The sequence below is a fragment of the Larus michahellis genome, chromosome 2 (genome assembly GCF_964199755.1).
Source record: "Larus michahellis chromosome 2, bLarMic1.1, whole genome shotgun sequence".
NCBI lineage: Eukaryota > Metazoa > Chordata > Aves > Charadriiformes > Laridae > Larus > Larus michahellis.
In genome coordinates this window covers 60,836,853-60,861,094 of record NC_133897.1, presented here as the reverse complement: position 1 = coordinate 60,861,094, position 24,242 = coordinate 60,836,853, and the positions used below count along the sequence as shown (strand labels likewise).

Here is a 24,242-nt window from a genome sequence, read left to right as displayed (position 1 = left end):
TTTAAGCCCCCTGCTGTTGGATTCACTGATGTCTACAGGACTCTTTCAATGTCTATGGCCAGGAGAAGACCCTTTTGTTCACGTGTTTGTAACCTAAGAACATTCTGAGGGCTGAATCTCCGCCCTCCAGCAAGTAATGCCTTTGATCCTTCCTTCCCGTTGTGCCTCCATAACAAGCCCTTGACAATGGCAAGAGCTATTTCGAGTCTCACTAGCCACATCTGTGCCAATGCACATCTGACAAAGCTTCTCCTCAGATGCTGCTGCTTTCCCCTCTGAGATGTGGGTACCAGCGGTCAGAGGGTGGGACAGCAACCCAACTGATGGCATCCGAATCCAGAAGGTGCCTTTCAGCACTGTCACCAGCAACGCGAGTGACACTTTCTCTTAGTCCACAAATCAACTGCTATCTTTCGCTCGACAAAGATAATTAGTTGGCCAATTAGGTGAGCATGGATTATAAGGCCAATGTTTGGCCCTCCGACTCTCTTCTCCTGCCATCACTTGTTAAAGGATGAATTTGTAACAAAAAGGGAGTTAATCCTGCCGGCAGCCATTTTAATCTTGATGACAGAGGTGCATGTCTTCATACAATGTTTTTGCCAGGCGTTCTCAATATAGGTTTCAAAGTAAGCTGTTGAGTCTTAAAAGGCAAGGCCTTTCACCTTCTACAAAAATAAAGAGCTTTTAGGGTTTAAATGTGTAGTCCGAAAAATGTCACACCACTTGGAAGAACATCACAAATGTAGCATTTAATCCTGCTCCATTTAATTCTTAATATGTTGAAGCTAATATGGGTTTAACTAAATCCTGCGTTAAATACTCTAGATGCCATTCTGTTCATACTCAGAATAAATGCATCTTGCAGCTGCATACTGCTACAGCAGCTTAGAGGTGCTAAAGCATGGTTTGCCAACTGTTGTATGTATCTTGCCTCTTCTGGTATCTCTTGCTTTTACTAGACTCAAGATTGGGCAGTTTGGCGAGCTGGAACACATTATACTTAAAATGGAGAGGTACATACATTATCCTTTTTATACAAATAAGGAAAGTTTTGAGGTGAAACTTCGTTAGTAAACTGCAGAACCTTTACCTTAGATAAAAACACCCACAAACTTAATAACCCCACCCTAATAATATGTATCTTCTGGTTTCAAGTACAAGGCATTTTAGGTGTGGGAGTTTATTTACTACAAAAAATAATCAGCTGTTTGGGCTTTTGTTTGCTTCTCTACAATAAGCAAGGCGTCAGTTATCAGTGACATACCTCAGCTAATGTGAACTGAGAGATTAAGAAAACACTTGGTGATTAGCTTTTTTTTATATATGCTACAGTAATACATATTAAAATGCATGCTAGTATAGTTGAAGGCGTGCAGTTATAACTTTTGTTTTGAAATGTATGCCAGACAGGTAATTCAATGGGTTTAGACAACATGTAAAGGCAGGACATGTCATTTTAAAATGGTCATTGATCAGGCTCTTTTTTGCCTCCTTACCTCACTCCTTTTCATGTAACCAAGGCAAATTGTATTGTCTGACATGAACTGAGATAATACAGACGGGAGAAAAACACAGGAAGGGAACTATATTGATGAGCTGCCTGGGTTTGATTATTGACTTTTTTTTTTTAAATCACCAGAAAGTAACTTTCTAGAAAAGAATGACTTGTGTAATTCCTGTGCTTCATCACCACCAAGAAAGGATTGCCATAGCAACAGGAAAAGACTATGCATTGTAAGAATATTCACAAGCTGAACAAGATAATGGTTTAAGATAATGTCCCAGTAGTGTGGCAAAATGCCAGCCAGGGGTGGGGAGGGAGGGAAGTGGCATTTTTACAATGACAAAGAAATTTAAAATGAACGAATATTATAAATGTGAAACATATGTGAATTCAAGGCTAAGAGAAAGTGCAAGACAATGAATCGATAAGCTGTATGGACCATTTGTCTGGGGAACAAATCTGCAAGGTTTCTTATTGATAAATCCCTGAACTTGTCTCTGAGGGTCAACTGCAAATGACTGATGTGTGTCTTCATGATGTCCCCTTTAGCCTCTCTGTTAGGGCATCCAAAATGTCTTGCAGCTAGCAGGAGGTGTCCACGCAGTAACTACATAGAAGAGTTTAAGGCAAACATTTCATACAGGTCACCCATCAGGAAGAACCTGCTTAACATGCGGCAATTATCCATAAGGTCTGATCCAGCACTGCAGTTTAGAGGTGAATGGATCATTATATTTGCTGTCTGCTGTATCTGTCCTATTTAGACACTTATCTTTGATCCCCTCCTACAACATTTTTCAGTCCTCAACATTCAATTCCACATTATTTGAGAAGCAAAGCTTCAAATCTACACTTAATTCAAAATATGAATCAGGATGAGTGCAGAGTATGTCACTGAATGAGATTTAAACCATATCATACTTGACACAACATTTTTCCTTATTTTTTCTTTTCTCTACAAACCACCCATCCTCAGCTCTCACGTTTTGTTAAGATATATTTAATATTAAATAGGTGACATGACAATAAAAATTACAGATAAAAACATGTCTGAAATGCAAACCCTGTACATAATAACTGCTGCTTACAAAGTCATGTTATGTGCAACCATTTTTTTTGTGGCAGAGTGCGTGCGTCTTTTCCTTTAGCACCACTACAAGTGTTTCTGTGAATTTCAAAGGAGCTTTTTGTCTTCACCCCTTCAGCAGGTTTAGTGAAGGAGTAAATTCACACTAAGCGTACCGAGACTATTTCAGCTCTGGAGCCAATGGGAACCATTACTTATACCTCTGATTTTTCCATTTTCTCTTTCAACACAATTTGTATTAGAAAGTCTTCTAGTAGGGTTTGGAAAACGAAATCCTCAGTGCAAACTGCCAATTTGCTAATGTGAAGTGACACTAAACCCAAACATTTTCATTTACCAGTCATCAAGATCATCTGTGTGCGAGGTTACACAGTCTGCAGTATATATTTTTCCTGAGACTGAAACAGAGTTAGCTGTGTCAGACCACCAGAGATACTTTTACAAAGACTGAATTTTTCTTACCTCATACCAATAAATGAGCTGTTGTGATACCTCCTCTTTGTATCATGGAAATGTCACACAGTGTGAAAGTCAGGAATTGTTCACCTACACCTGAATATCCTTTCGCTCCGGCCCCAGTGACACATCACTCCCTTGCTGTAAAATTTCTTTCTACCGTAACTCAGCTGTCATTGTTGCTCCCTTCAGTGTACAGCAGTCCCTCACTAGAATTCTTTAAAGAAATATGATCTTTTCCTTCTACTGCTGCGGAGAGCTGGAGACGACAAGAGGAGGGGTTCCTAGCTCCCCGTCTTACTAGAGCTTATCATCACCAAAAATGAGTGCCTTGCACTGTCTGCCCATGACTTGAAACAGTCAAATCATGTCTGGCTATGGCAATGAGATTGTTTTTACTGGGCAGAAGTTAATAGACAGCTTGAGCCAACCTAATTGCATGCTGCATGTTCCCTGATATCCTTCACGCTGGCTCCATGACCGAGTATTACAATTAATCCGGAATAAAATGTATACGTTTGTAAGCCAGCAGGTCAACGAAGTTGAATAAACTCTGCAAAAGCTTTCAAGATGAGACTGAGCCAACACAAGGACAAGCGTAGTAGCATGTGGCAAGGACAATCAGGACCTCCTTCTTTTAACACCAGGAGCTATTAGAAACAGTTCAAATATCTTGAGTAAATCCCACATAGTCTTTTACTAGCTTCCAGTCAAATTAAGTGTAGGACAAAGAAACCAACCAAAATTAACAACCAAAACCCATTAGCTGCACAAGATTCACAGCCAGCAGTGCATCCTCAAGATGTTTACGGCACACATTTTAGAGACATGAGCCAGCAAGGTATCCTTCAGGAAACGTGCTTGTATAGAAAAAAGGGCACTGAACGTAACCTTCAGGTACAAACTGACCTAATAATTTCAGAGAAGAAAGGGACTACTCATTTGTGATGAAAAAATTCAAGTAGGAGATTGCACGTTATAAACAGGGAAGAGACATACTGAAATCTTACAATGTCACGGCAGCAAGGATGGAATGACAGGTTTTAGGGCATGATACTGCTTATATCAATGTTTGGAACTCTCAGCCCTGGAATATCTGCCTCTCCTTACAAACATCTGTCCTTATTTCTCTACTGAAGAAGAGCTGAAAGGAAATGCTGTAAGGAGTTCCTTGACATTGCAAGAAAATAAAAAATCCAAAACCCAAGCGTATGACCTTGGCACGTACTTCTAAGACAGAAATATATACCTGTCCTCTCTCATGTAAAAAGTGGCAGATGGATACATCCCAAACAAAACATACTAATAGGTATGAAAATCATTATGGGCACAGTTTTTCCTCTAGCATTCTAATTTTATACCACTGTAAACCCATGAACTTTGTGAGGACAGGTTCTAATTTACACCACTGCAAACGAAATCAGAATGAGGAAAAAATACAAGAGAGGGGTCAATGTACACCTGATCCTATAAAGGGCAAGGGAACAGATATATTTTTTTAAAGTATCTACCTGACATTCAAGAAGCAAGAAAGAGAAAAAAACCCTCTAAAGTTAGGCACAACATATCCTTTCAAAGACTGTCAGTCACAAAGCAGGATGAGATTGCTGGGATCAGCAAATTTTTTTGACTTTCCAGCATTTTCAGCATGAGTACCACCATGACTAATGGGACTTCCCATTAAACATGGCCTAAGGAAAGCAGACATCTCAGAAAACAAATCAGCACTTTATATAAATATATTTATGTCTAAAATTAGATTTACTTTTTTTGTATGAAGCTGACTACAATATACTCACTTATTAGGAATACAGCATAAGAAACGCTACTGTACCTTATTTATTTGTACTTGCAAACTTTTGCTGACTACATACCCAATACTACAGAGAAAAGTGCTATCACAGCAGCTAGGTCAAAACTCAACATTCAAACAGTTTAAGACTTATGGAAAAGAAAAATACAGCAGAATATTTAAAAAAGGCAAAGAAAATATCATGTAACTGCATTTAGAAGTGGTGGCAAATCTCTGCCATCTCAGCTTTGCATTTCTCGCCGTGATTATAGTCCTACACTCATCTATCAATCACATCCACTCCGGTTTGTTTTTCCTTACAGAGGAGGCAGGACATATTTCTTCTCTGAACTGCCCTGCCGAGCTAACGTGGCATGAACCCCAGCTTACCCGAGTCTAAGTGCCACGGGTCAGTAGCCGCCGACATTGGTGGGATGGTGAGTGGAGATGCTCCGCAGTTGGATTCCACCAGTTCTCCTTGGATGTGGACGTGAGAGGAGGCGTTGGTCGGTCTCAGCGCTGCTTTGAGTGGAGCAATCTGGTTGAACTGTACTCTCGATAGGCAGCCAGTGAATCCTGGGGTGTTGTATTTATATATATCTTGGTCAATCTTCCCAATTTCTACATGAAATTAAGGGGGGAAAAAAAAAAAAGACAGACTAATCAAAACAATTCACTGCTTTGGAAAGCATGTTTGGTCTGAACATTTGATTCCCAGAGCTCAGTTCCCAAGTCCCTCTCTTATGAGACTGAGAACGTGTCAGACCCTGCCAGGCTTCTTTACATTTCATTACAGATGGAAACCTCCAGGCCCTGATGTGACTCGGTTTCACTGCTATGCTAGCATTAAAATGAAAGGCTGGCATGAAGGAGTCATCAGAGAAAAAAAAGGCCAGGAAAAAAGTCCCTCCCCAAGAAGAGGTGACGGCGAAAGAGAAGGTAGAGGGACAGTCATCGCCAGGGTCTCTCCTCCCACCTGAAGCTGCTGCTGCAAGAGGTGCCCCTTCCTTCAACCTGGCCCATTGCCCTCCAGCCACTCACTCGGCCAGGACTACTCCCGTTCACTCCCATCCGCCTCCTGTCTCCTCACCAGGAGACCAAGTGTCCCTTTGCCAGGAGACCACACATCCCTTTGGCCTGAGGTGGAAAACCACCCCTCCTTCCTTCCCCGACATTGGCAAGAGGTGTCAGGAGTCCATCCACCCCTGCGGCAGGCTGAGCAGCAGTGTGGGTGCTCCCGTGCCTCCATCACAGGGCCTGCATCAGCTGAGAGCGTGCTGCGGGTCAGCCATTTTGCACCTCGCCGCTGTGGGCTGAGGTTGGTGGCTGGCACCCATGAGCAGAGCACAGGGCTCCGCCGCTGCTCTTTACAACAGCCGGCGCCCACCCCAAGCCTGAGGAGCTTTCTCCCTTCTAAAATACCAGCTAAAACGATCCCAAAATGGGAGCCATACAACGCGGCGCATGCCTTTACTGCTCAGGAACCTGCAGGCCGCTCGCGGCTGTTTTATTTCTGCCAGGACTTGTTGCGACAGCCTGAGTCACAACTGAAACAAAACCGTCACTCTCTGTTGGCTGGCTGCGTTAGAGGTTATTAACATTTCAAAGCCTCACTGCAGTGTCTAATATAATATTTACATGGCAGTGAGGAATTTGGCTTCCTTTCTTCTATGGTAGCACAACATAAATGAAAATGACAACGTGGCGGCATCATGTTTGTGCTGTACCAGAGAGTATTGCTCCGGAGGCACTGAGAAGCTTCAAAAGGCCTTCCTCTGGGCTGGCAGGGACACGAGTTAGCGTCTGGCCCTTGAAGCCATTGGAAAAAGTCCTACTGAGCTGAGCAAAGAAAGACGGTATCCCAGGGACAGAGAACAGGGAGCAGCCCCACATTGTTCAAAGGCAAGTTTTTTAGATAGACACAATGATAAGGGATGAAGAATGGTGTTTCTGGAAAGAAATGATGTCTATAAATCACAAGATCATGTCATAAAAAAAGAAAGAAAGGAAAACAGAGGTGGGAGAGAGAAGGTTCTCCTGAGAGGTGTGAGAAAAAAAGGCAGAAAGAGTTTTATTGTAAGAGTTTGGGGAAGAGCTGGGAACAAAAGCACATCTGGGTTTGAGTTTTGCTACCAAAAAAATCAAATCAGTTAGTAGAAAATGCACTACAAACCTTTTGCATGAGTCTGTGCTCAGTTCTAATCAAACCAGGATCAATTATATGAGGTCTGGGCTGCTGTCTGGGCTCCTGAAAAACTACCATGATACGTGTCAGTGCTATTCCGAAAAGTATGAAGGTTTTGCATTAGGGATACGTATGAGGAGTTTCAAGGCTACAGATCAGGCAGGGTTTTTCAAGTACACTTTAATTTTTTGGGTTCACACATTAAATGTGAAGTGGGGGAAAACTGGTGGTAACTGGACAAACCTTGAGCATGATTCAAACAACTTACTGGTTTTCACATAGAACTAAGCTGTCTTTGCAACCATATTAGAACAATTCGCATACAACGATTAATTCCCCCCTCGCCAGCATCAGGATACAAAAGGAAGATGCATAATCTGAAAATTACTAGCATTAGATCCTTATGTGATTCACAGTACAGTAATAGATTTGTTCTACCCCCACCTCCCCTCCCGTTTTCCCTTTTCCTTCCTGTTTGAGAACATCTTTTTTTTTCCATTAGTGCTTATCCACCCTGTATCAATATTACAACCACATTTCACAGGCTGTCAGTGAGCAGTGACCGCCACCTGTGACAAAGTGGAAATATGCTCAGGGCTCAGCTAGAGACTAGCTTAAATGCATTAAAGTCGTTGTATTAGTCACGTGGGTCTTCCATCCAGCTCCTTTAAGAAAGTAGCTTGACCAAGCAGTTAGCATCACCTCCTTCAAAAATTTGATAGTAAGTAAAAAAACTCACACATTCACGCACGCTCTCCATAGTTAGTAGACAAACTGTACAAAAGCCAGCGCTCATGCATTTGAATGCTACCTGTAGACCATACCAGTCAGACAAGGCTCCTATCTGACCACAATATTCACTGTCTCTTACTTCAGTAAAATATTCATGGCATATTCAGTGAATAGCTGCAATTTTGAGCAATCCTTATAATCTAAGAAACAACTAGGAGAACGTATTTCTCTCTAAGCACTGTAACCACTGTCGATAACTGTTTAATGATTACCTTTTATTCATATTTTATATATTCTGTGGAATTTCATCCAGCAACGCTAATAGCCTCCCACTCACAATCCTAAATGACAAGAACAAAAATCACGCACACACAAAATCCATGAATATGACTGTGCTACTTTAGCAGCTTCAGCACCATTCTTCTCTAACTCTGTGAATCCTAAGGGATGAATACTAGATCCTGAAAGAATTTCATAAAAAAAAAAAAAAAAAAAAACAAAAACCTAACATGGCACCTTGCTGAAGGCCAGCATTTTTGCTTAAAGCATTCCACAAATGATGGTTGTGCAAGTCACCTCATGCAAATTTACCACCAGCTCGCATCACATCAGTGCTAAAACAAGATGGATCGACTTCTATGACCGTGAACATGTTCCTTCCCGTGCGCGTCCCACGGGACTCAACACACTGATACTCTCTGATGTTAGGCCATTATACTTTGCTTCCCTGTGTGTTTGAGCCTGCTATAAACCCATCCCTGGAGAGTGTAATGATTATATAATGAAATATGCCTTTGTTGTCATGACTAAAATTCAATTTTCTCCCTATAACAAAGGAGAGAGAAAAAGAAAAGAACAATCACTTTATTTAAAATAACGAGAAATGTACACTGCAACTGCTTAGCATTGTTCTAATTGTCACCATATAAGCTAGAGTGAAGTCATACAGTATATAGTGTTATCATTACCTAATAGCAACATTAGTATTATTGCTTTCAGATCTGATGCAGCAATCTTCTGCTGGCACCCTACCCACAAGCATTTCTGTAAAGAAAGGCTTCCAAAAATACCACTTAAAGACCTTTTTTAACTTCAGCTGGTTTTAACCATTTGCTCCCTTGACCATATAACCTGCTGATTTGAGGTGAAGACCATCATCACAAGACAGAGACCATTCAGGTGAACCCATTCTAGCACAGATGCACTGCAGTATACAAATCCTCAACATTCACGCAATAATGATGCAACTGCCTACCCAGATTACTTAACATTTTAAAAACGTCTATAGTTACTGAACAGTATACTAAGAACCTCACAGATGTTGCCCCATGTCTTGTGTGTTATCATTCACTAAAGATATACTGAACATCAATTACTTGTTATTTATGTTTTGTTATTTCTTTAACGGTAAAAAAATAAACTAATTTAATACTCAGTTACTTGTTTTGATTTCCCATATCTGTGGCAGAAACATGCCACATAGTGATGAAAATAGTACTATTTCTCCATTGAAAATTATGTGCTACTACTGGAGAAGCTCTTTTCCACCTAGGTGAAAAGATGTGAAGAACATCTATTTTCGAGCATGCATATGACACAAGGCACCATGAATGAGCACACAACAAGTTTAAATTCATTATTCTATGGATTTAGAGGAAAACAAGCCAAAATAAATTGTATAGAGGAAAAAATTGTGGCTGGACCTGTGTATATGTAGCACGTATCAATACTGATCAGTGTAATTAGGTTATCTGGTTTTTAAGACTTTTTGCCCTTACTACACTACCTGTAGATGCAGAGTCAGGGCTCCTGCCTAGGCACTGTTACAAGAAAAACAAACAATTTGGTTCAGATTATTATCAAAGTTGACCTAGTTAGCATGCATCTGATGAGCTACTTGTAGAAGCAGACACATTGCCAAATACAGTTTTTATCCAGTTTTTATCTGCTGTCTCTCTCCCTTCTCTACTTTCCATATCTACCAGTAAAAGATTTATAGAGTAGCTCAAAGGGCCATAGCACTTCTAATAGCACAAAAGGTTATAGCACTGCTGGAGAGGTCCAGCTCCGCTTAATTGTACCGTTTATTTTTTATACATTCTTGTAGCATCACTTAGAAAGACCAGAGAAAAACGACAGCCTGATTTAGCAGAAAAAAAGAAGTGGTGTCGGGTCCCACAGCCCCGAGCAGGTTTTTGATAGATGAAACAGAAATGCTTTCTATTTATGTAATCCTCCCCGTGTGAGGATCCTAGAATGATTCGCAAGTACACAAGGCTCTGCAGCACAAAGCTATACAACCCAGCACAGCACTGTGCCATCATGCCACACAGGAAAAGATGGCCTCGGACTGTGTCACACTGACCTCGGGAAGAGGGAGAGGGGAGCGAGTCAGCCGTGAGGGAAGAGAGAAACATTCCCACCGCAAATCTTCGTAAACCTACAAAAACTGTTTTTATTAAACATACCTGCTGAATATCTTTGCTGAATATCTTTTCTATTCTAGCTGATCTGTACATTTTTTTTTTCTTTATAGGACTCTGAAATGCAGATCGATACGGAAAGTCATAATAAATTCTGAACCTTGCATAGTGTTCAATAATACAGAGAGGATCAAGGCATTTATATATTGTGAATTATGTTCCATTAGGAAGGAAATGTAACGGAACTTGAAGTACCGTTTGTAGGTACACACAACAATGTATGTAATAAATATCCTGTTATGAATTCCCTTGGAATTTTCCAGCGATGCCCTTCAAAGCAGAAATAATGCATAGCTACGGGTACTTCTAGCACAGCAAGGCTCTCAGTAAATGTTATAGCCATCTAGCTCTTCTTTCTTCTTTGATAGTGGGACAGCTCTGCCCGAAGTAGCACACAGCAGCACTAGCAGGGAGAAGAAAAGGACTATATACTGGAGTGATTTTGGTTGTGACAGAAGATGCCTTTTAAACAAAGGAAAGTCTTAGCAGCACAACCAAAGCCCTTTCAGTTCAACTTACTAAAGACCATTTCTTACCCAATTTACACAAGACATCATTTGAGTTTTGCTTTGAATACGGTGAAAAATCCAGCTGTTTGGATTTAGGACAATGACCTATTTATATATGCCCATTTATGTCCAGAAATACAACAGCTTAATGATTCTGGATAGTAGCCATATCAGTAGAGGGAGAAGTCCAGCTTTGCCACAGGGCGGTATTTCTGGCTGAACCACCAGGATGCTCTGCTACTTCACTTAAGATTAAGCATCCACTCAGTGGGTAGACAGAAGGTAATCCGTTATAAATCTCTATAACCCTTCAGCTAGCTGTACTAAATTGAGCCTAAATTATCTCTATATAGTATTTTAATAGACTGCGCAGGTGAATCCACCGATTCAATTAAATGAACCACTAATTGCTTTTGGGTCAACCTTAGCGATAGATTTTCTCTTCGAAATAAAGCACCACGTGCTCTCTTGTCCCCTGTACTCGGAAAGGTATCTTGTTACATTACCCGCTGCTCAAGGATCAGCCCAATCGGCATCTTAAGCATCTCTGTGTTGCTGCGTCAGGCTCCACATAATAGAAAGCAGTTTAAACTCCGCTGAAAGCAAGCTATTGATTTCAAGAAGTCACAGTCCTCTGAGATTACTAAAGCACTTTCTCTTATTTGCAGCATTTGGTGCCTAGATGGAGCAGTTCAATGCAACTTCGAACCCTAACACATGCCGATACTTCAGGACTGGCGTGGTGTAAAAAAACCGAGAGAATAAATAAATTAGCTTGAATCACATACAGTACACGGTCATAGGGAGAACCTATTTGGGTGGTATATACCTGCTAGACCAAAGCCACAGAGCCAAAACATCCATGTCAGGAGCAACTACCATACAGCCAAAAGGAGGGTAACAACAGACAAAGGGAAAATTATGTTCTGACTCATTGCCTGGGTCTTCTGATGAACATCCTACAGCATGAAGATCATGTACCTGTTTGCTTACTGGCTGTTTATATCTTCTCTGTCCTAAGATCAGCAATTTCTATAAAAAAGCATATTAATACACTTAACTGTGTAGATACCACGTATGCTATCAGATATGCTAAACACCTGCAGTACAAAGTAAAGAAGCCAAACTCCCAGAACGATGTTTAATAAACTGTAGTTAATGTAAAACCGCAAAACACATGCGGGCGCTGAACTAAGCTACTGTAAATACTTTCCAGGACCCTCAAACCTCCCTGGCTTTTAATTTCAATCACTGAATTAAAATTCAGTAAGTGGTACAAACTGAGTATAAAACAACAGGAACTTTATTTCGTCCATTACTCAAAACTGCGCTAGTGCACATTGCTCTCTGGACACTCGTGTCAGTGGAACAAGATGCTCGCTTATGAAGAACTTGTTACGGGGGTGCTGGGGGCAGTGAAGGGGCGAGTGGCTGCTGAGAACAGGGACTTGAGCTTCACAAGGACCCAAGTGCAAATGACTATCGATTCCTCTTTATGCGAAAGTTGAAATCCCACATAGCAGACACGCTTTTTCAGTCCACAGGTCTGCAAGGGCCAGGTAGTATCTGGATGCCTCCCCACATATCCCTTTCCCGTCATGCTAATATGCTTACGGTGCCCAGGGGCCTGAGGGGATGGAGTAAATGTGGCGAGGAGCTGTGGGGTGGTCTCCAGCCCCCATGGGGCTGGGATGGCCACCCTGTCACTCCCTCTTCTGGCACATGTTGTGAGACACTCACTGTCCCCTTTGCCCTGGACCCCTGAACAGATCCCGAAGTCAGATCCCTTCAGACACGTCTAAACCTGACTGCTTTCCAGAGCCTTCAGGTACTGCCCACAGTATGGCCCTATCGTGTGTTGTGGTCCTTCTGTGGCTATTTTAACCTTTTCTTTGTAAAGTCATGTTACTTACCGTAATTTTTATGGTTTTCTTTTATAAGAAATTATAGCTTGTATGCAATAATTTTGTTTAGACAGTTTATGTCTAGGCTGACAAACTCACTGACCACCCACTGAAATATGGCGAAGATGCTATTTGTGGTGTATGAAGCACTGTGCCAGAAACCAAAGGAAATAACATTAACCCAGCAGCGCCAACCGATAGCGTTGCACAGCAAACACACGGTGCTTTCATTTGCTGTCTGACACTTAAGAAATGGCCTTATCCACGGTGCAAGCAAGAGAAAAATTACTTATGAAGACCGTAACAGCCCAGTGCATGTTTCAGTTGCAGCAGCAGCTTTATCAGTGTTGCTGAAACAAAGGCCATTTCTTTATGAAACATTTCTGATACTTTCCGCACAAGCTGGAAATGATTGAATCAAGTGAAAAATACACAGGATTAGAGAACCTGAGCCGGCCTGGAAGCTGCGCTGCAGGCCTGGAGCGCTTCCAAAACCCAGCCCCTGGCAGAGGAGTTACGGCTTTTGGGTCATGCTGTAATGGAGACAGTAAATCATCGATGTGAAATGTACTCCTATCAGAGTCCCATTATAGCAGAAATAATAAAGACTAGTGCTGGACTGCAGCTCCTCAGTCAAAAAAAGGGCCTGTGAAGAATGCTATGAAATGGAGATGTTATTTGACAGCAGCCCGGTTTCACATTGCCACAAACGAGGAGGGTTTGAGAACAGTAAGCTAAGGTATTTTTCTGCTTTTCTGTACTGATGGTATAGTTATTTAATGTTTCAAGATTTCATACCGGATGTATGATTTCCTGGAATTTTCCATTTTAAAATTTCACATGTAGCCAACAACAGTTATTCATAAATTCACACTGCCTTTTAATGTAAAGGGGATTAACTGATGCTGCAAGGTTCTTAGAAATTGCCTTGTAAGAACCCACAAAACTAAGGCCAACTGTAAAAGTGAACATCACTCTTTCAAGGAAACAAGTATTATTCTTCACATTTTGCTACTGACTCGCTCTATAACCTTGGGTCAGTCACTTCAGAAACTCACACCTAACTCTTCCCCTGCCGCTTAGGAGGACATAGAGAATGCCCCCTGCCCTCTACTTGGGATGTGTCTCACTTGAGATGTTTTGAGATCTAAATAAAAAAGGTATGCGCATTTCTTTTAAATGAGAAAATAAAATGAAAGTGTTTTTTTAAACATCCCAAAAACTTCTCATGACTTTGGAAAGGTCAATAATGGAAGAACAGATCATATGGCACATTTCCATTGATAAAAAAGAAAGCTCTCCCCAGGGTAGTGGAACAATGCAAAATCAGAGCAAAAGAGAAGAAACACCAAGTTTCTAGAGACCCTTCTGATGCCAAGGAATGATGCCTAACATGCAGACATCAACTGGAAGTCTTGATTTTGGCAGAAGTCTCCGAAAGTTCCCACTGAAGAGTAGCCCCCGAGAAGCATTCGCCTGGGGGCAGAGCCTCAATGGGAGTGAACAGCCAGCTCTGTGCTAGTGGGACCAAAACCCCCATGGGTTTGGGGGAAGAGCGACCTCACCATGTGTTACCCTTTACAAGCAACCGTGAGCGGTAATACAGTCATTTCATAAACTTCTGTAGCATTTTATTTCACCACCAGGTGTTTCATCCACAACAAAGAATTAAATGTTTCATCTACTTTTTGTCCGCAGGCAGGCTCTAACAGAGTGAGAGGAAGCAGATGATAGGGGAGGAGAAGAAATTATACAGCTGAAATTTCTTTTTTTTTTTTTTTTAAAAACCCAACCCACAAATCTAAACGAATGACCAAATAACTGAGTAATTGTATCATCATAGATATCACTATGAAAAAGCAGAAGTTTTTATTACAGACAAAACATCCTCAGAATCGGCTGGGGCAGTGTATTTCAGCAGGATTTACATGCCCGTTCTAATTTATGCTCCCGTTAAATAAACTTCACAGCACCTTTCATAACTCTTAGAGAAGGAGATGTAAAATAGACAGAGGTAGCATTACTATGCAAAACAGAGACGCAGTTTCATTCATATGGTTTGCCTAAATTTGCTTTTATGTCTTATGGAGGCTGGCTGCAACATAACTCAGCAAATGCTTCTCAGGATGGAAAATAAATACATAAATGATCAAATAAGACTCTTGCAGCCTGTAGTCAAACGTAATGTGTCTTGGCCAAACTCCAATGCATTTAGTTATTGTGTTTTTGTTAAAACTATATTAATCTGATTATTACTTTGTGGTTTAATGGCTACCCTTCTATGATTATTTGCAACTGCCCTTATACTACACTTTGTTCTACATCACCAGCCTCAAATACCTTAATAAAACTGCAGTCTCATCAAAGAGTGGGTAGGCTGAAATTCCCTCTCTTGCCTCCCTCCTTCCTTGCTTATCTTACTCTCTTGGACATGGTGAAAAAGCTAGCACAACCATTTGAAGAAGATTCATGGTATGAAGCTGAAACTGGGAAATGAATTTTCAGTAATATGTTAGTTTTATTCATATACCGTGTATGCCTCATACTAAACTTCAGCATTCTTAAAAGTTTTGTTTGGTTAGGCTTTTTTATTATGAAGGTAAGGATCTGCAATCTGTTTGTTAAGAAACCACTTTTAGGGATGTTAGTATCACAAAGATAAAACTTCTTCATCAGTCCCACATAATTTTTCTTATTTATTTAATTTAAAAGCAAGCCATGGGTATTGCGCCTACTATGTCGGATTTCAATGCAATGTGATATATAAATAAAAGTTTTTTGGGAACTGGCATTTTTCAGAAGATATGTACACTGGCACATTCTGAACAAGCAATGACATTTCCAAGTAGTGGCAATTTTAATTCAGTTATTAAAAGCCTGAAAATAGCAAGCAAATGAAAAGCAGAATGCCAGCAAGGATGAGAACGCTGTAACTTAATAGGTCACTTTTCTTCCAACATTTTCATTCTGTTTGCTTTACTTATTCATTTGGAATTTATTTTTTCTTAGATCAAAACATCCACTTTTTGTATAGACAATACCAACCCACATGTAGTACTGAAAAATAGCATTTATTTTAACAATTGGAAAAATACTATAGGACAGTGCAGGAAAAAAAGAATCAATTTCATCTCTTAGAAGCAATTTCTTTTATGCTTTTTTTTCCAGTATTGTACGCTTCACAATTTGAAGCTGAGCAATTTATATTTGAACGATCTCTACTACTTCTCAAAGTCAATGATTGGGGTTGATCCAAGAAATACTAAAGGCTTTTGCTTCTTTTCTTTGTTACAAGTATGCACATGTAGAATACTCTTTTGTATTTCCTCTGCTGGAACATGCTTATGTGCAATAAATTCACTCCTGAAATGTATTGCTATTAGATGCACAATGTCAAATTATCATACAAATTTAACAGCCACTTTAGATAGACTGACTTATCTAGTTCATTGTTCCCTCTTCAAAAAAAAGGTGACTGATCACAGATGATTCAAAAATAGTGTAACAGCATGGAGTGTGTAAAACGATCCTCTCCCAGAATACCTTTTCAGCTTCCCATAAACATGGGCTTTCATCCTTTCTGAGATGAAGTTCGCATCTTGCCTTTTATTTTTAGCTACTGGCAGAACTGTCTCCCGTGAATGTGTCCGAACTTTTCGGAAACCATTAACGCTTCTGGCCTCCACAGCATCCCACGCCAGTGAGTTCCAGTGCTGAACCACTCACTCTGGGACAACCAACCTCCTGCAGCCCATTTTATTGCCTGGCAAGGTAACTGAGTGTCTCAACTTCTCCTGTTGTGGAAAGCACTGCACACCGCCGCTCTTACAGAATGGCACTGTATGAAAATTCAGGTAGACCAACCACAACACCTAAAATGAGTGTTCTCACTCTTTGGTTTAAAAGAAGCCTTCATGCATTTCAGACAGAGTGGCAGAGCCCTGCAGAAGACCCTCTCCACCTCTAGGCAGTGGAAACCATGATTCTATAATGAATGAAACGTAAACTCATTACACCATGATGTGCAAACCAAAAACGCTCCCTCATTCAACAAATGCAGTGGGAATGAAAGAAATAGGTGTGGTTTGATGCCAGTGAACAAATTTCTCTCCATGAGAAACAGTAAGGAAGCACACTTCTTCTTCCAGCCCTGCCAATCTCAGGTTTAATTCATACCTTAACCAGACCTTTACTGCTTTTCAGATCAGATGCAGAATATTATATGCCAGGCATCCTCAGTGTGCATATTTTTGCTGTTTCTATGATTTGCTCATCAACAGTCTTATTCAGTAGGTCACGATAACAGATATTTTGACAAAAAGACACAGAGCTGGGTGTGTGGAGGGATGATGGAAGAACAGGTCCAGGCAACATGCACTGACTACCTCTGCACCTCATTAGATGGTGTAAACTGAACTCTTCCAGCTGACCTGAATCAAACTGTGCACCACCAACGTGCCTTAGCATTATCATTATTACACCCAGGGATGGTACAATGTTCTGGAGTAGAGTCTAAGGGCACAATGCCATTTGCAGTGTAATGGCTTTGTTAACAAACTGCAGCAAGTGCTCCCATCCAAATACTGAAACCGAGCTTCGGGTGTTTCTAATCTCAAACCTAATGGATTTCTTTGGAGGGACAGGGAAACCTCTGATCAAGCTGCAATAAAAATAAATACAAAAAGGATCAGAATTACAGCATCTCGTTGTGCTTGCTGTAACACAGAGGTACATTGAAACAATACATTAAGTTAGTTCAAGATGCTATACTGACAAGAAATACTGTCATTTGCCTTTTTTTTTTTCTTAAATCTTATACTAAACAGTGTCACATCAGCTACATCAGGAAGCAGACATGTCTAACAGAACTGCTTATCAACTTGCTTCTTTTACAACCAGTTCGTATAAAAAGGAGCAAAAACTTACAGGTGGGTCGCAGCATCGGCGTCACAAGATGATCTACATCAGATTGCCCTTCTCCGTCCCTTTGAGCCGCCCCCCCCATTCCACCCCAGCTCACCGATTCGACTGAACCCCAGGCAGAGAGAAAGCCTGTTAAGACAAGGTCGGGAAACCCCAAACACCAGGCGGGCGTCCCGGATGCCTGACAGCACGCATCGCAGCTTTGTTCTGGCAGAAGACCCTACGGTCACCGATTTCGCCAGCGGCGTCTCGTTTGCAGGGGCCGGGCAGCGCTGCTCCCCCCGCCCCGAGCCTGCCGGCGGCAGCAGGAGCAGGCGGGCTCCGGGCGACTCGGCACACGCCACGGAGACCTCGACCCTCCCGCCTCCAGGCTGAGAACCGGCGCCAGCTCATCACACGAGTGCCCCAAGCCCCGCGTGGGGTGCCCCAGCAGCCGCAGCCCCGCGGGCCGCTGTGTCCCCCGCCTCGCAGAGCAAGCCTCCCCCCGTCTCCCTTCGCCCCCGCATCCAGGCTACCTGCCGTCTTCCCGGCCCTGCCCGGCCGGGAGCCGCGGGGCAGCGGCGGTGCCCCGGGCACGGCGGAGCTGCGGTGGGGAGCGGGCGGAAAATGCGGAGCGGAGCGAAGCGGAGCCTCCCCCCCGACCTGCCTGCTGCGGGAGCGCCGCGCCGGGCGGAGCGGAGGCGGGAATACACGGACTGGATCCGGCGTGGGAGTGGGCGGGGGGAGCGGCGGGGAGCGGGGCAGCCGGTGGCGGCGGCTGGTTTCCAGCCTCCCGGCTGGGGTCTGCCCCCTTCGGCGGCGCCGCTGCGGGGAGGTGCCGGGGCCACAAGCGGAGCCCCTCACGCTGCTGGGGCAAAGTCCGCCGTGACAGCCGCAAGCTGCCCGCAGCCCCCAGAGGGATGGGAAAGGCGCAGGTCCGGCTCGGGCGCCCCATTGGCCTTTCTCTCACCAGAACCGGGTTTGGGTTTTTTTTTTCTCTTTTTCTTTTTTTGTTTGTTTGTTTGTTTTTGTTTTTTCTTTTTTAGCACTAAAGGGGAATTAAAGGTTTGAAATCGTCTTTGTAGAAGGCACTCCTCAGCATCAAGAGCCGGTGCTGCCTTTTTTTTTTTTTTTTTAAAAGCTGAAGGTTATTCTGGTATTTGATGAGCTTTGAAAGGTACAGCTCAAATACTTTAGCTTTTAATTTACTCGCATACAAGGGCGAGGAAAAGCAAATAAGAATCTGCACAGAATGATTTTTAAAAGTTAAAATTACTGAGACAACTTCACTTGCTTGATTTTAAGATGAAAGAACAAAGACAGCAGCCTGCCTACAGGGCACTGGAACAAACTAGGGTTAAAATAGCCAACTACCACCACGATATCCATCTATTAATACAGAAATCAGGAGACCACCTCTTCCTTCTCTCCCCTCCTCAGACTGACGAGTACCCCCTGCCTCTCTCCTCCTCTTCCAGCTGCACCACCACCTTCCTCCCCTCCTCCCTGCTCCATCCCCCATGCTGCCAAAGGGAGAGAGGGTGCTGGAGAGGAGGGGAGGAGGACAGGACGAGCAGATACAATTTGGGGATTGACATAAACCCTGAAGACTTCAACGATAAGTTTGGCTGCAGCTTGTGTGGGATGGGTGGCTTTGGCCATTGCTATCTGCCGCTCATCTCGACCCTACCGACGCTTTGTATCGGCACCAGCGTGGATGCGGATGCTGCACGGCTTTGGAGGAAGGAGGCTGGCAGCACTGACTCAGACCAAAAGTATCACTGCAGCCAACAAAGTGCCCTGGCCAGGGGACAGATCATTATATGGGCCTGCTCTCAGCTTTTTCTCCAGCGAGAAGCCAGAAGCAAGGGAGTAAAGCCAAAAAAAAATCAGCGCTTTACTAGAAGTGTGCCATAATGGGAATAATTGATCGAGGAGGAACCAGGATAAAGGAAACGTAGGACCACAGCCTCAGATCACAAGACCTATAAGCTGTCGCTCCAGAAGTCAAACAAGATAATGGTACTCATCAGCGGGACACTGAAGATCTTTATTTGGCTAGTGTGGTATTGCATTTAGCCACATCAATTCAACTCACAATTTCAGTGTCCTGCCCCTGTCCTGGGGGGGGGGCGGGCAGAACAGCCAAACTTTCACAAGGTCACGGCTGAATCATTCAGCTCTTACTGCTAGAGAAACAGCCACCTCTGCAACACCTCAGGATATTTTTTAGATATGTTCCAGAAGAAAAGCAGTAGTTTCTCCTCTGCATGTTTTCAGAGAAGCAGTACTGGATTCCTCCCAGTAAAGGGGTTTTTTTTGTTCTGTCTTTTTTTTTTGTGTTAAAAGGAGACCACTCATTGGAAACACAGTTTAAAGTGTGAATTATAATTTGGGGGGTGGTGGTACTGTAAGTGTTTGCACTTTTGTAAAAGTTCCCTCTTGAATTTAATCTGTTCCCCTCCCCTCTTCTTTGTGCTGTATCAGTAAGGATCTGTATCAGTAAGGATCTGTATCTTGTGGAGTGTTTGCCATAGCATTTCATTAACACCACCGCATGCACCAGCAGGTGCTTTCCTCGCTGAATCACCATAAAATGATCATATATTTAAAATTCTGAGATGCTCACCTCTTGGCTAGAAACTCATCATGGATGATCTTTTCTGAGAGAAAACAGCAGCAGCAGTAAATACTTGACTGGAGGGCTTTTTCCTATTTGGATTTATTATACAAGAATGCAAAATCGAGGACTTTCTTGAACAAAGCTGACATTGACAGTACACACAATCTATGTATTTCTGAGGAGGTTGCAATTTGAGGCCTGTAAACCAGCTGCCGTCGTAATTTTTGCTGCGGTTTATCTTTTATCTTTGGTTGTTCTGAAGCAAGTCGGCTTTGATGTAATAAAACTGGGTCCTGTTCTGCACAGGCACGCAACGTCCTGCTCTGTTGGAGCACTCGACATACAAAACTCACAGAGAGCTTCTTTGGTCCCCACAAGTAACGCATGAACCCACTCATTTTTATAATGAAAAAATAAGTAGTAAATGAGGACTCTCTAACTGGTGGATGGTTGGTGGTAATAATTCTAGGAGAGACAATATGCAATCTGCGGAAGCAGCTGTTCAACCACAGGTAGTGAAGGCACTCAGAGTTTGAGAGAGAGCTGAAAGGTCTCTCAGCATGGCAATCTCCAATTTAAGAGATACTCAGGCTACATTTAAATGAGTTGGCCCAAATACCGCAAGCAGTTTAGCTGCAGACAAACAAAGGTTTTCTGTGCAGGGTATTTATTTCACCTCTTGGAAATATAAAATAATAATTTAGTAGAGAAAGACCCTGCCAGAATCAATTTTTAATTGCCTGTACTCACAAGCTCAGAATCTGAGATATAAACAAAGGGAATGGAAAATTCTCACTTATAATTACATTCTTGAGAGACAATTTGCTTGACAGGAATGTTAATTTCTGGCTACAGGATGCTGGGATAGGCGGTGAGGAAGAGAAATCCACTGCTGGATTTCTGCTGGTGAATAACTCAAACCAACATGATCTTAAATGTAGGTGTTCCAACATGTATGCTAATGAAGTCCATGAAAAGGGGATGACAGGCATGTCTGCTGTGTGTGGAAAAAATCCACTCATTCTCGTTTCCTAGGAACTTCCAATTCGGGATGCTTGTGCTGGGATCCCGTGCAGCCAGTAGTAAAGCATCATTAGATTATTGAATTATTTTTTTTTCCCCCTAAAAATTTTACCGACTACGACATAAGGTAATTAGTTTGGACTTCATTATGATGGATAAAGATGACTTAATCACTGGACTGGAAGATGGTGGTTGCCTAGGGACCAGCAATCATAACCTGATTATGTTCAATATGTGATGTATGTGCTTTAAAAAGCATAACTGGCCAACGCCGAGGCAAATAACGAACGGCAGTGAGAGGGAGGAGAGATGGGAAGAAATCCGTGGATGGAAGTGGATGTTTAAGAATACCCTGTATCTCAAAGAACAAGGTTCCACGCTTTTAAGGCTTTATGATTGTATCATGAAGACGTGACAGTTCCTTTTAATCAGAAAAAGAGATCAAATAGAATCTAAACCATACATGCTTATTTGGATCGATACAGTAGTGTCCTCTAAGAACTCCTGGGTGTAAATTGAAGAGATTACTGTCCCTACAGCATTTGATAGACCTTTAAGCACTGGAGAAGTTACAGAAGACCAGAAGAGTCCTTAGGTCCTTTCAAAAAAAAATTGAAAATTGTTAAAAAATATGTTAAACAATGAGATGATTAACTATTGGATAATTAGCATGTTAAAAGCAGTGGAAGAAACACTGTAGAATTCTATAAGTAACAAATGAATTAAAAAACAAATAAGTAAATAAATGAAATCTGCAAATAAATGAATAAATAAAAATGTTTCCTTAAATAAATTCCAAATTTCAGACTTTGAGTACAAGTTCGGTCAAGCTAAATAACTGTATAGCTGGACTACATTTTAGAAGGGCGTGCGTGCCTTCATAGCATGCTGGATTAATGAAATTAGAATCCACAGTATCAATAAAGCACATGCTCAGTGGAAGCAAATCATGGATCATAAGCTTAGAAGCTTAGAAGCTACCTAAGAAGGTACAAAGAGCTAAGGAGCTCATTAACTGAGCCAAGAAAGGCACAGCAAGAGTCAGTGTTTGTCAGCAAAACCCCAACACATTATGGAAACAAATTCTGCAATTTTTAAAAGCGTAGCAGACTAACTGCTGAAAGAAGCTACCCAAGGAGGGGATGACTGCAAACACAAAATTGCTGCCCTTTCTGGAAGATGTGTGCTACAGCAGAAAGTTTTTGGAACCAACAGAGAGGTTTCACAAGCTGAAAATTCACCCAGAGGTAAAGGTTTGACTAAAACAATTTAACAACCCTTTCTGGCCATGAGAGCTCCAGGTCTGCTATGAAGTGAAACTCAAGCTTCTGTGCTGAACTTTCCCGCTCTCTCCTGAGTTTTATAAATTAGGGAAAAATGTGAAGAGGAAGGGTACTCTTCAAATGGAGGAACAACAGTAATGTTTGCTTCCTGAATAAGTGAGTGGGAAGTTATACATCTGGAGATCTTATCTTCTAGTTATGGCAAGGTATATGGTATTGGAGACAAAAAGGAATGAACATACAAAACCTCTTGATTAGTCTCTGATATTGAGTACCCTCCGACGTAATAAATGAATAATGTCTTCTAATGTCATAAATACTACAGCTACAGGCAATGGATGCTTTCTATTCAGTATATCCAATGGAGAAGGGAGAACTTGCATTTAGCTCTTATTTCTGCTCAAGAGGTGTGAAAGGCTGAAGAATATAGACAAGATTAAGAACGCATCTTTTGGCTACAATTCCAATTATTTCTTAATTAGTTTATTTTTTCCAACATATTGGGACTATTATCTTAAAGCAAATAGACCCTGTCACAGTGAGACTGCCCTGTGAGATGAGGATTAGGTACGAATCGCATGTGCTACAGTCGTCATCCTCTGTCACTGTTCAGGTTGACGGACAGTTCTGCATATCACCATTTTGTGATCTGAAAGATCCTATGAATAATAACTACAGACAGATCTGGACAGATACGCAATCTACAGAGACAGCAGTCACCTTACAGTGAAAAAAAGGAACAGGGATTTGCTGTCTTGCTGAATCACTCTCTGAAAAAAATCCATCCTGCAGAGCACAGTCGAGGGGGATGGGGACTTCTACTTTAATCAGCCCTTTTCTTATTTTTTAGGGAGTTAAGTGTGATTCTACTGAAGTGAATGAACAAATTACTTGAAAAGGTCCAGGCCCAGGATTACATTGTGTTACTTTATGCTCTTGCTCCAATGTGCACGGTTCTGTTAAGTTGTGCTTCAGCAAAAGCATTAGAGTTTTGTGATGCTATCTAGGTTCCCTCTCACTCCCTCTGAAACCTATATTTAAACTGATGGCTGCTCTAATGGAAGGGAGTGGAATTATTTTTGGGACTCACCACAAGTGCTTACTCATTTTGTTAAATGCTCCTGTCATTATTAAATGATGAGTACCCTGTCATCACCTGATGTTGTGTTTCAGTTCCAGAAGCATGTTCAGCTTTTCCATGAAGTTTTTGAATGTAAGCAACATGGCCTTGCTTTCAGTATTCTTTTTGACTCCTCCTTCATGCTACTGGAACATCAACACCTGTCTCTAGCTAGCTTGTTACACCAACCTCTATTGCTCACTTCAAGTTGAAGAAAATGTCTGCAAATTTTCTACTATTCCTCATGTCATGCATTAGGTGAGATCCCTCAACTCTTTATGAAAACATGATTGAAAGCCACCTGCAGAAGAACGTGTGAAGTAATACAGCCCCCTTCCCTCCCCCAAAATGTTCTGCAAACACACCCTTTTAGACATAGAGAACCTGAACACAAGTTCAACTGGCGCCAAAGGGCAAAGGCCCCATTGGCTTCACTTTTAAGGGCGCAGGACTGAAGATGCCTCCAGATTGCTCCCCCTGGCTCTGTCCCCAACCAAACACAGTCAGTGCCATCTGTCTACTAGAGCTGGAACTGTTTTTTTTCAACTGCCAAAGAAGCAGTTAGTTTGTAGCAATGCAAGTCACTTGAACAAGTCACCTGTAAATGGGGACAAGAATATTCACTTAGCAAATTTA

General features: G+C 42.0%; 1 protein-coding gene across 1 annotated transcript in view; it reads right to left on the bottom strand.

The window, feature by feature from the left end:
- Positions 1–24,242, bottom strand: part of CNTNAP2 (contactin associated protein 2) — a 1,161,641-nt gene that overhangs the window by 14,031 nt on the left and 1,123,368 nt on the right. Inside the window, exon 22 of the mRNA XM_074575643.1 lies at positions 5,233–5,463. Within this exon, the coding sequence (XP_074431744.1) occupies positions 5,233–5,463 (231 nt within the window). The remainder of the gene's footprint in view (positions 1–5,232; positions 5,464–24,242) is intronic.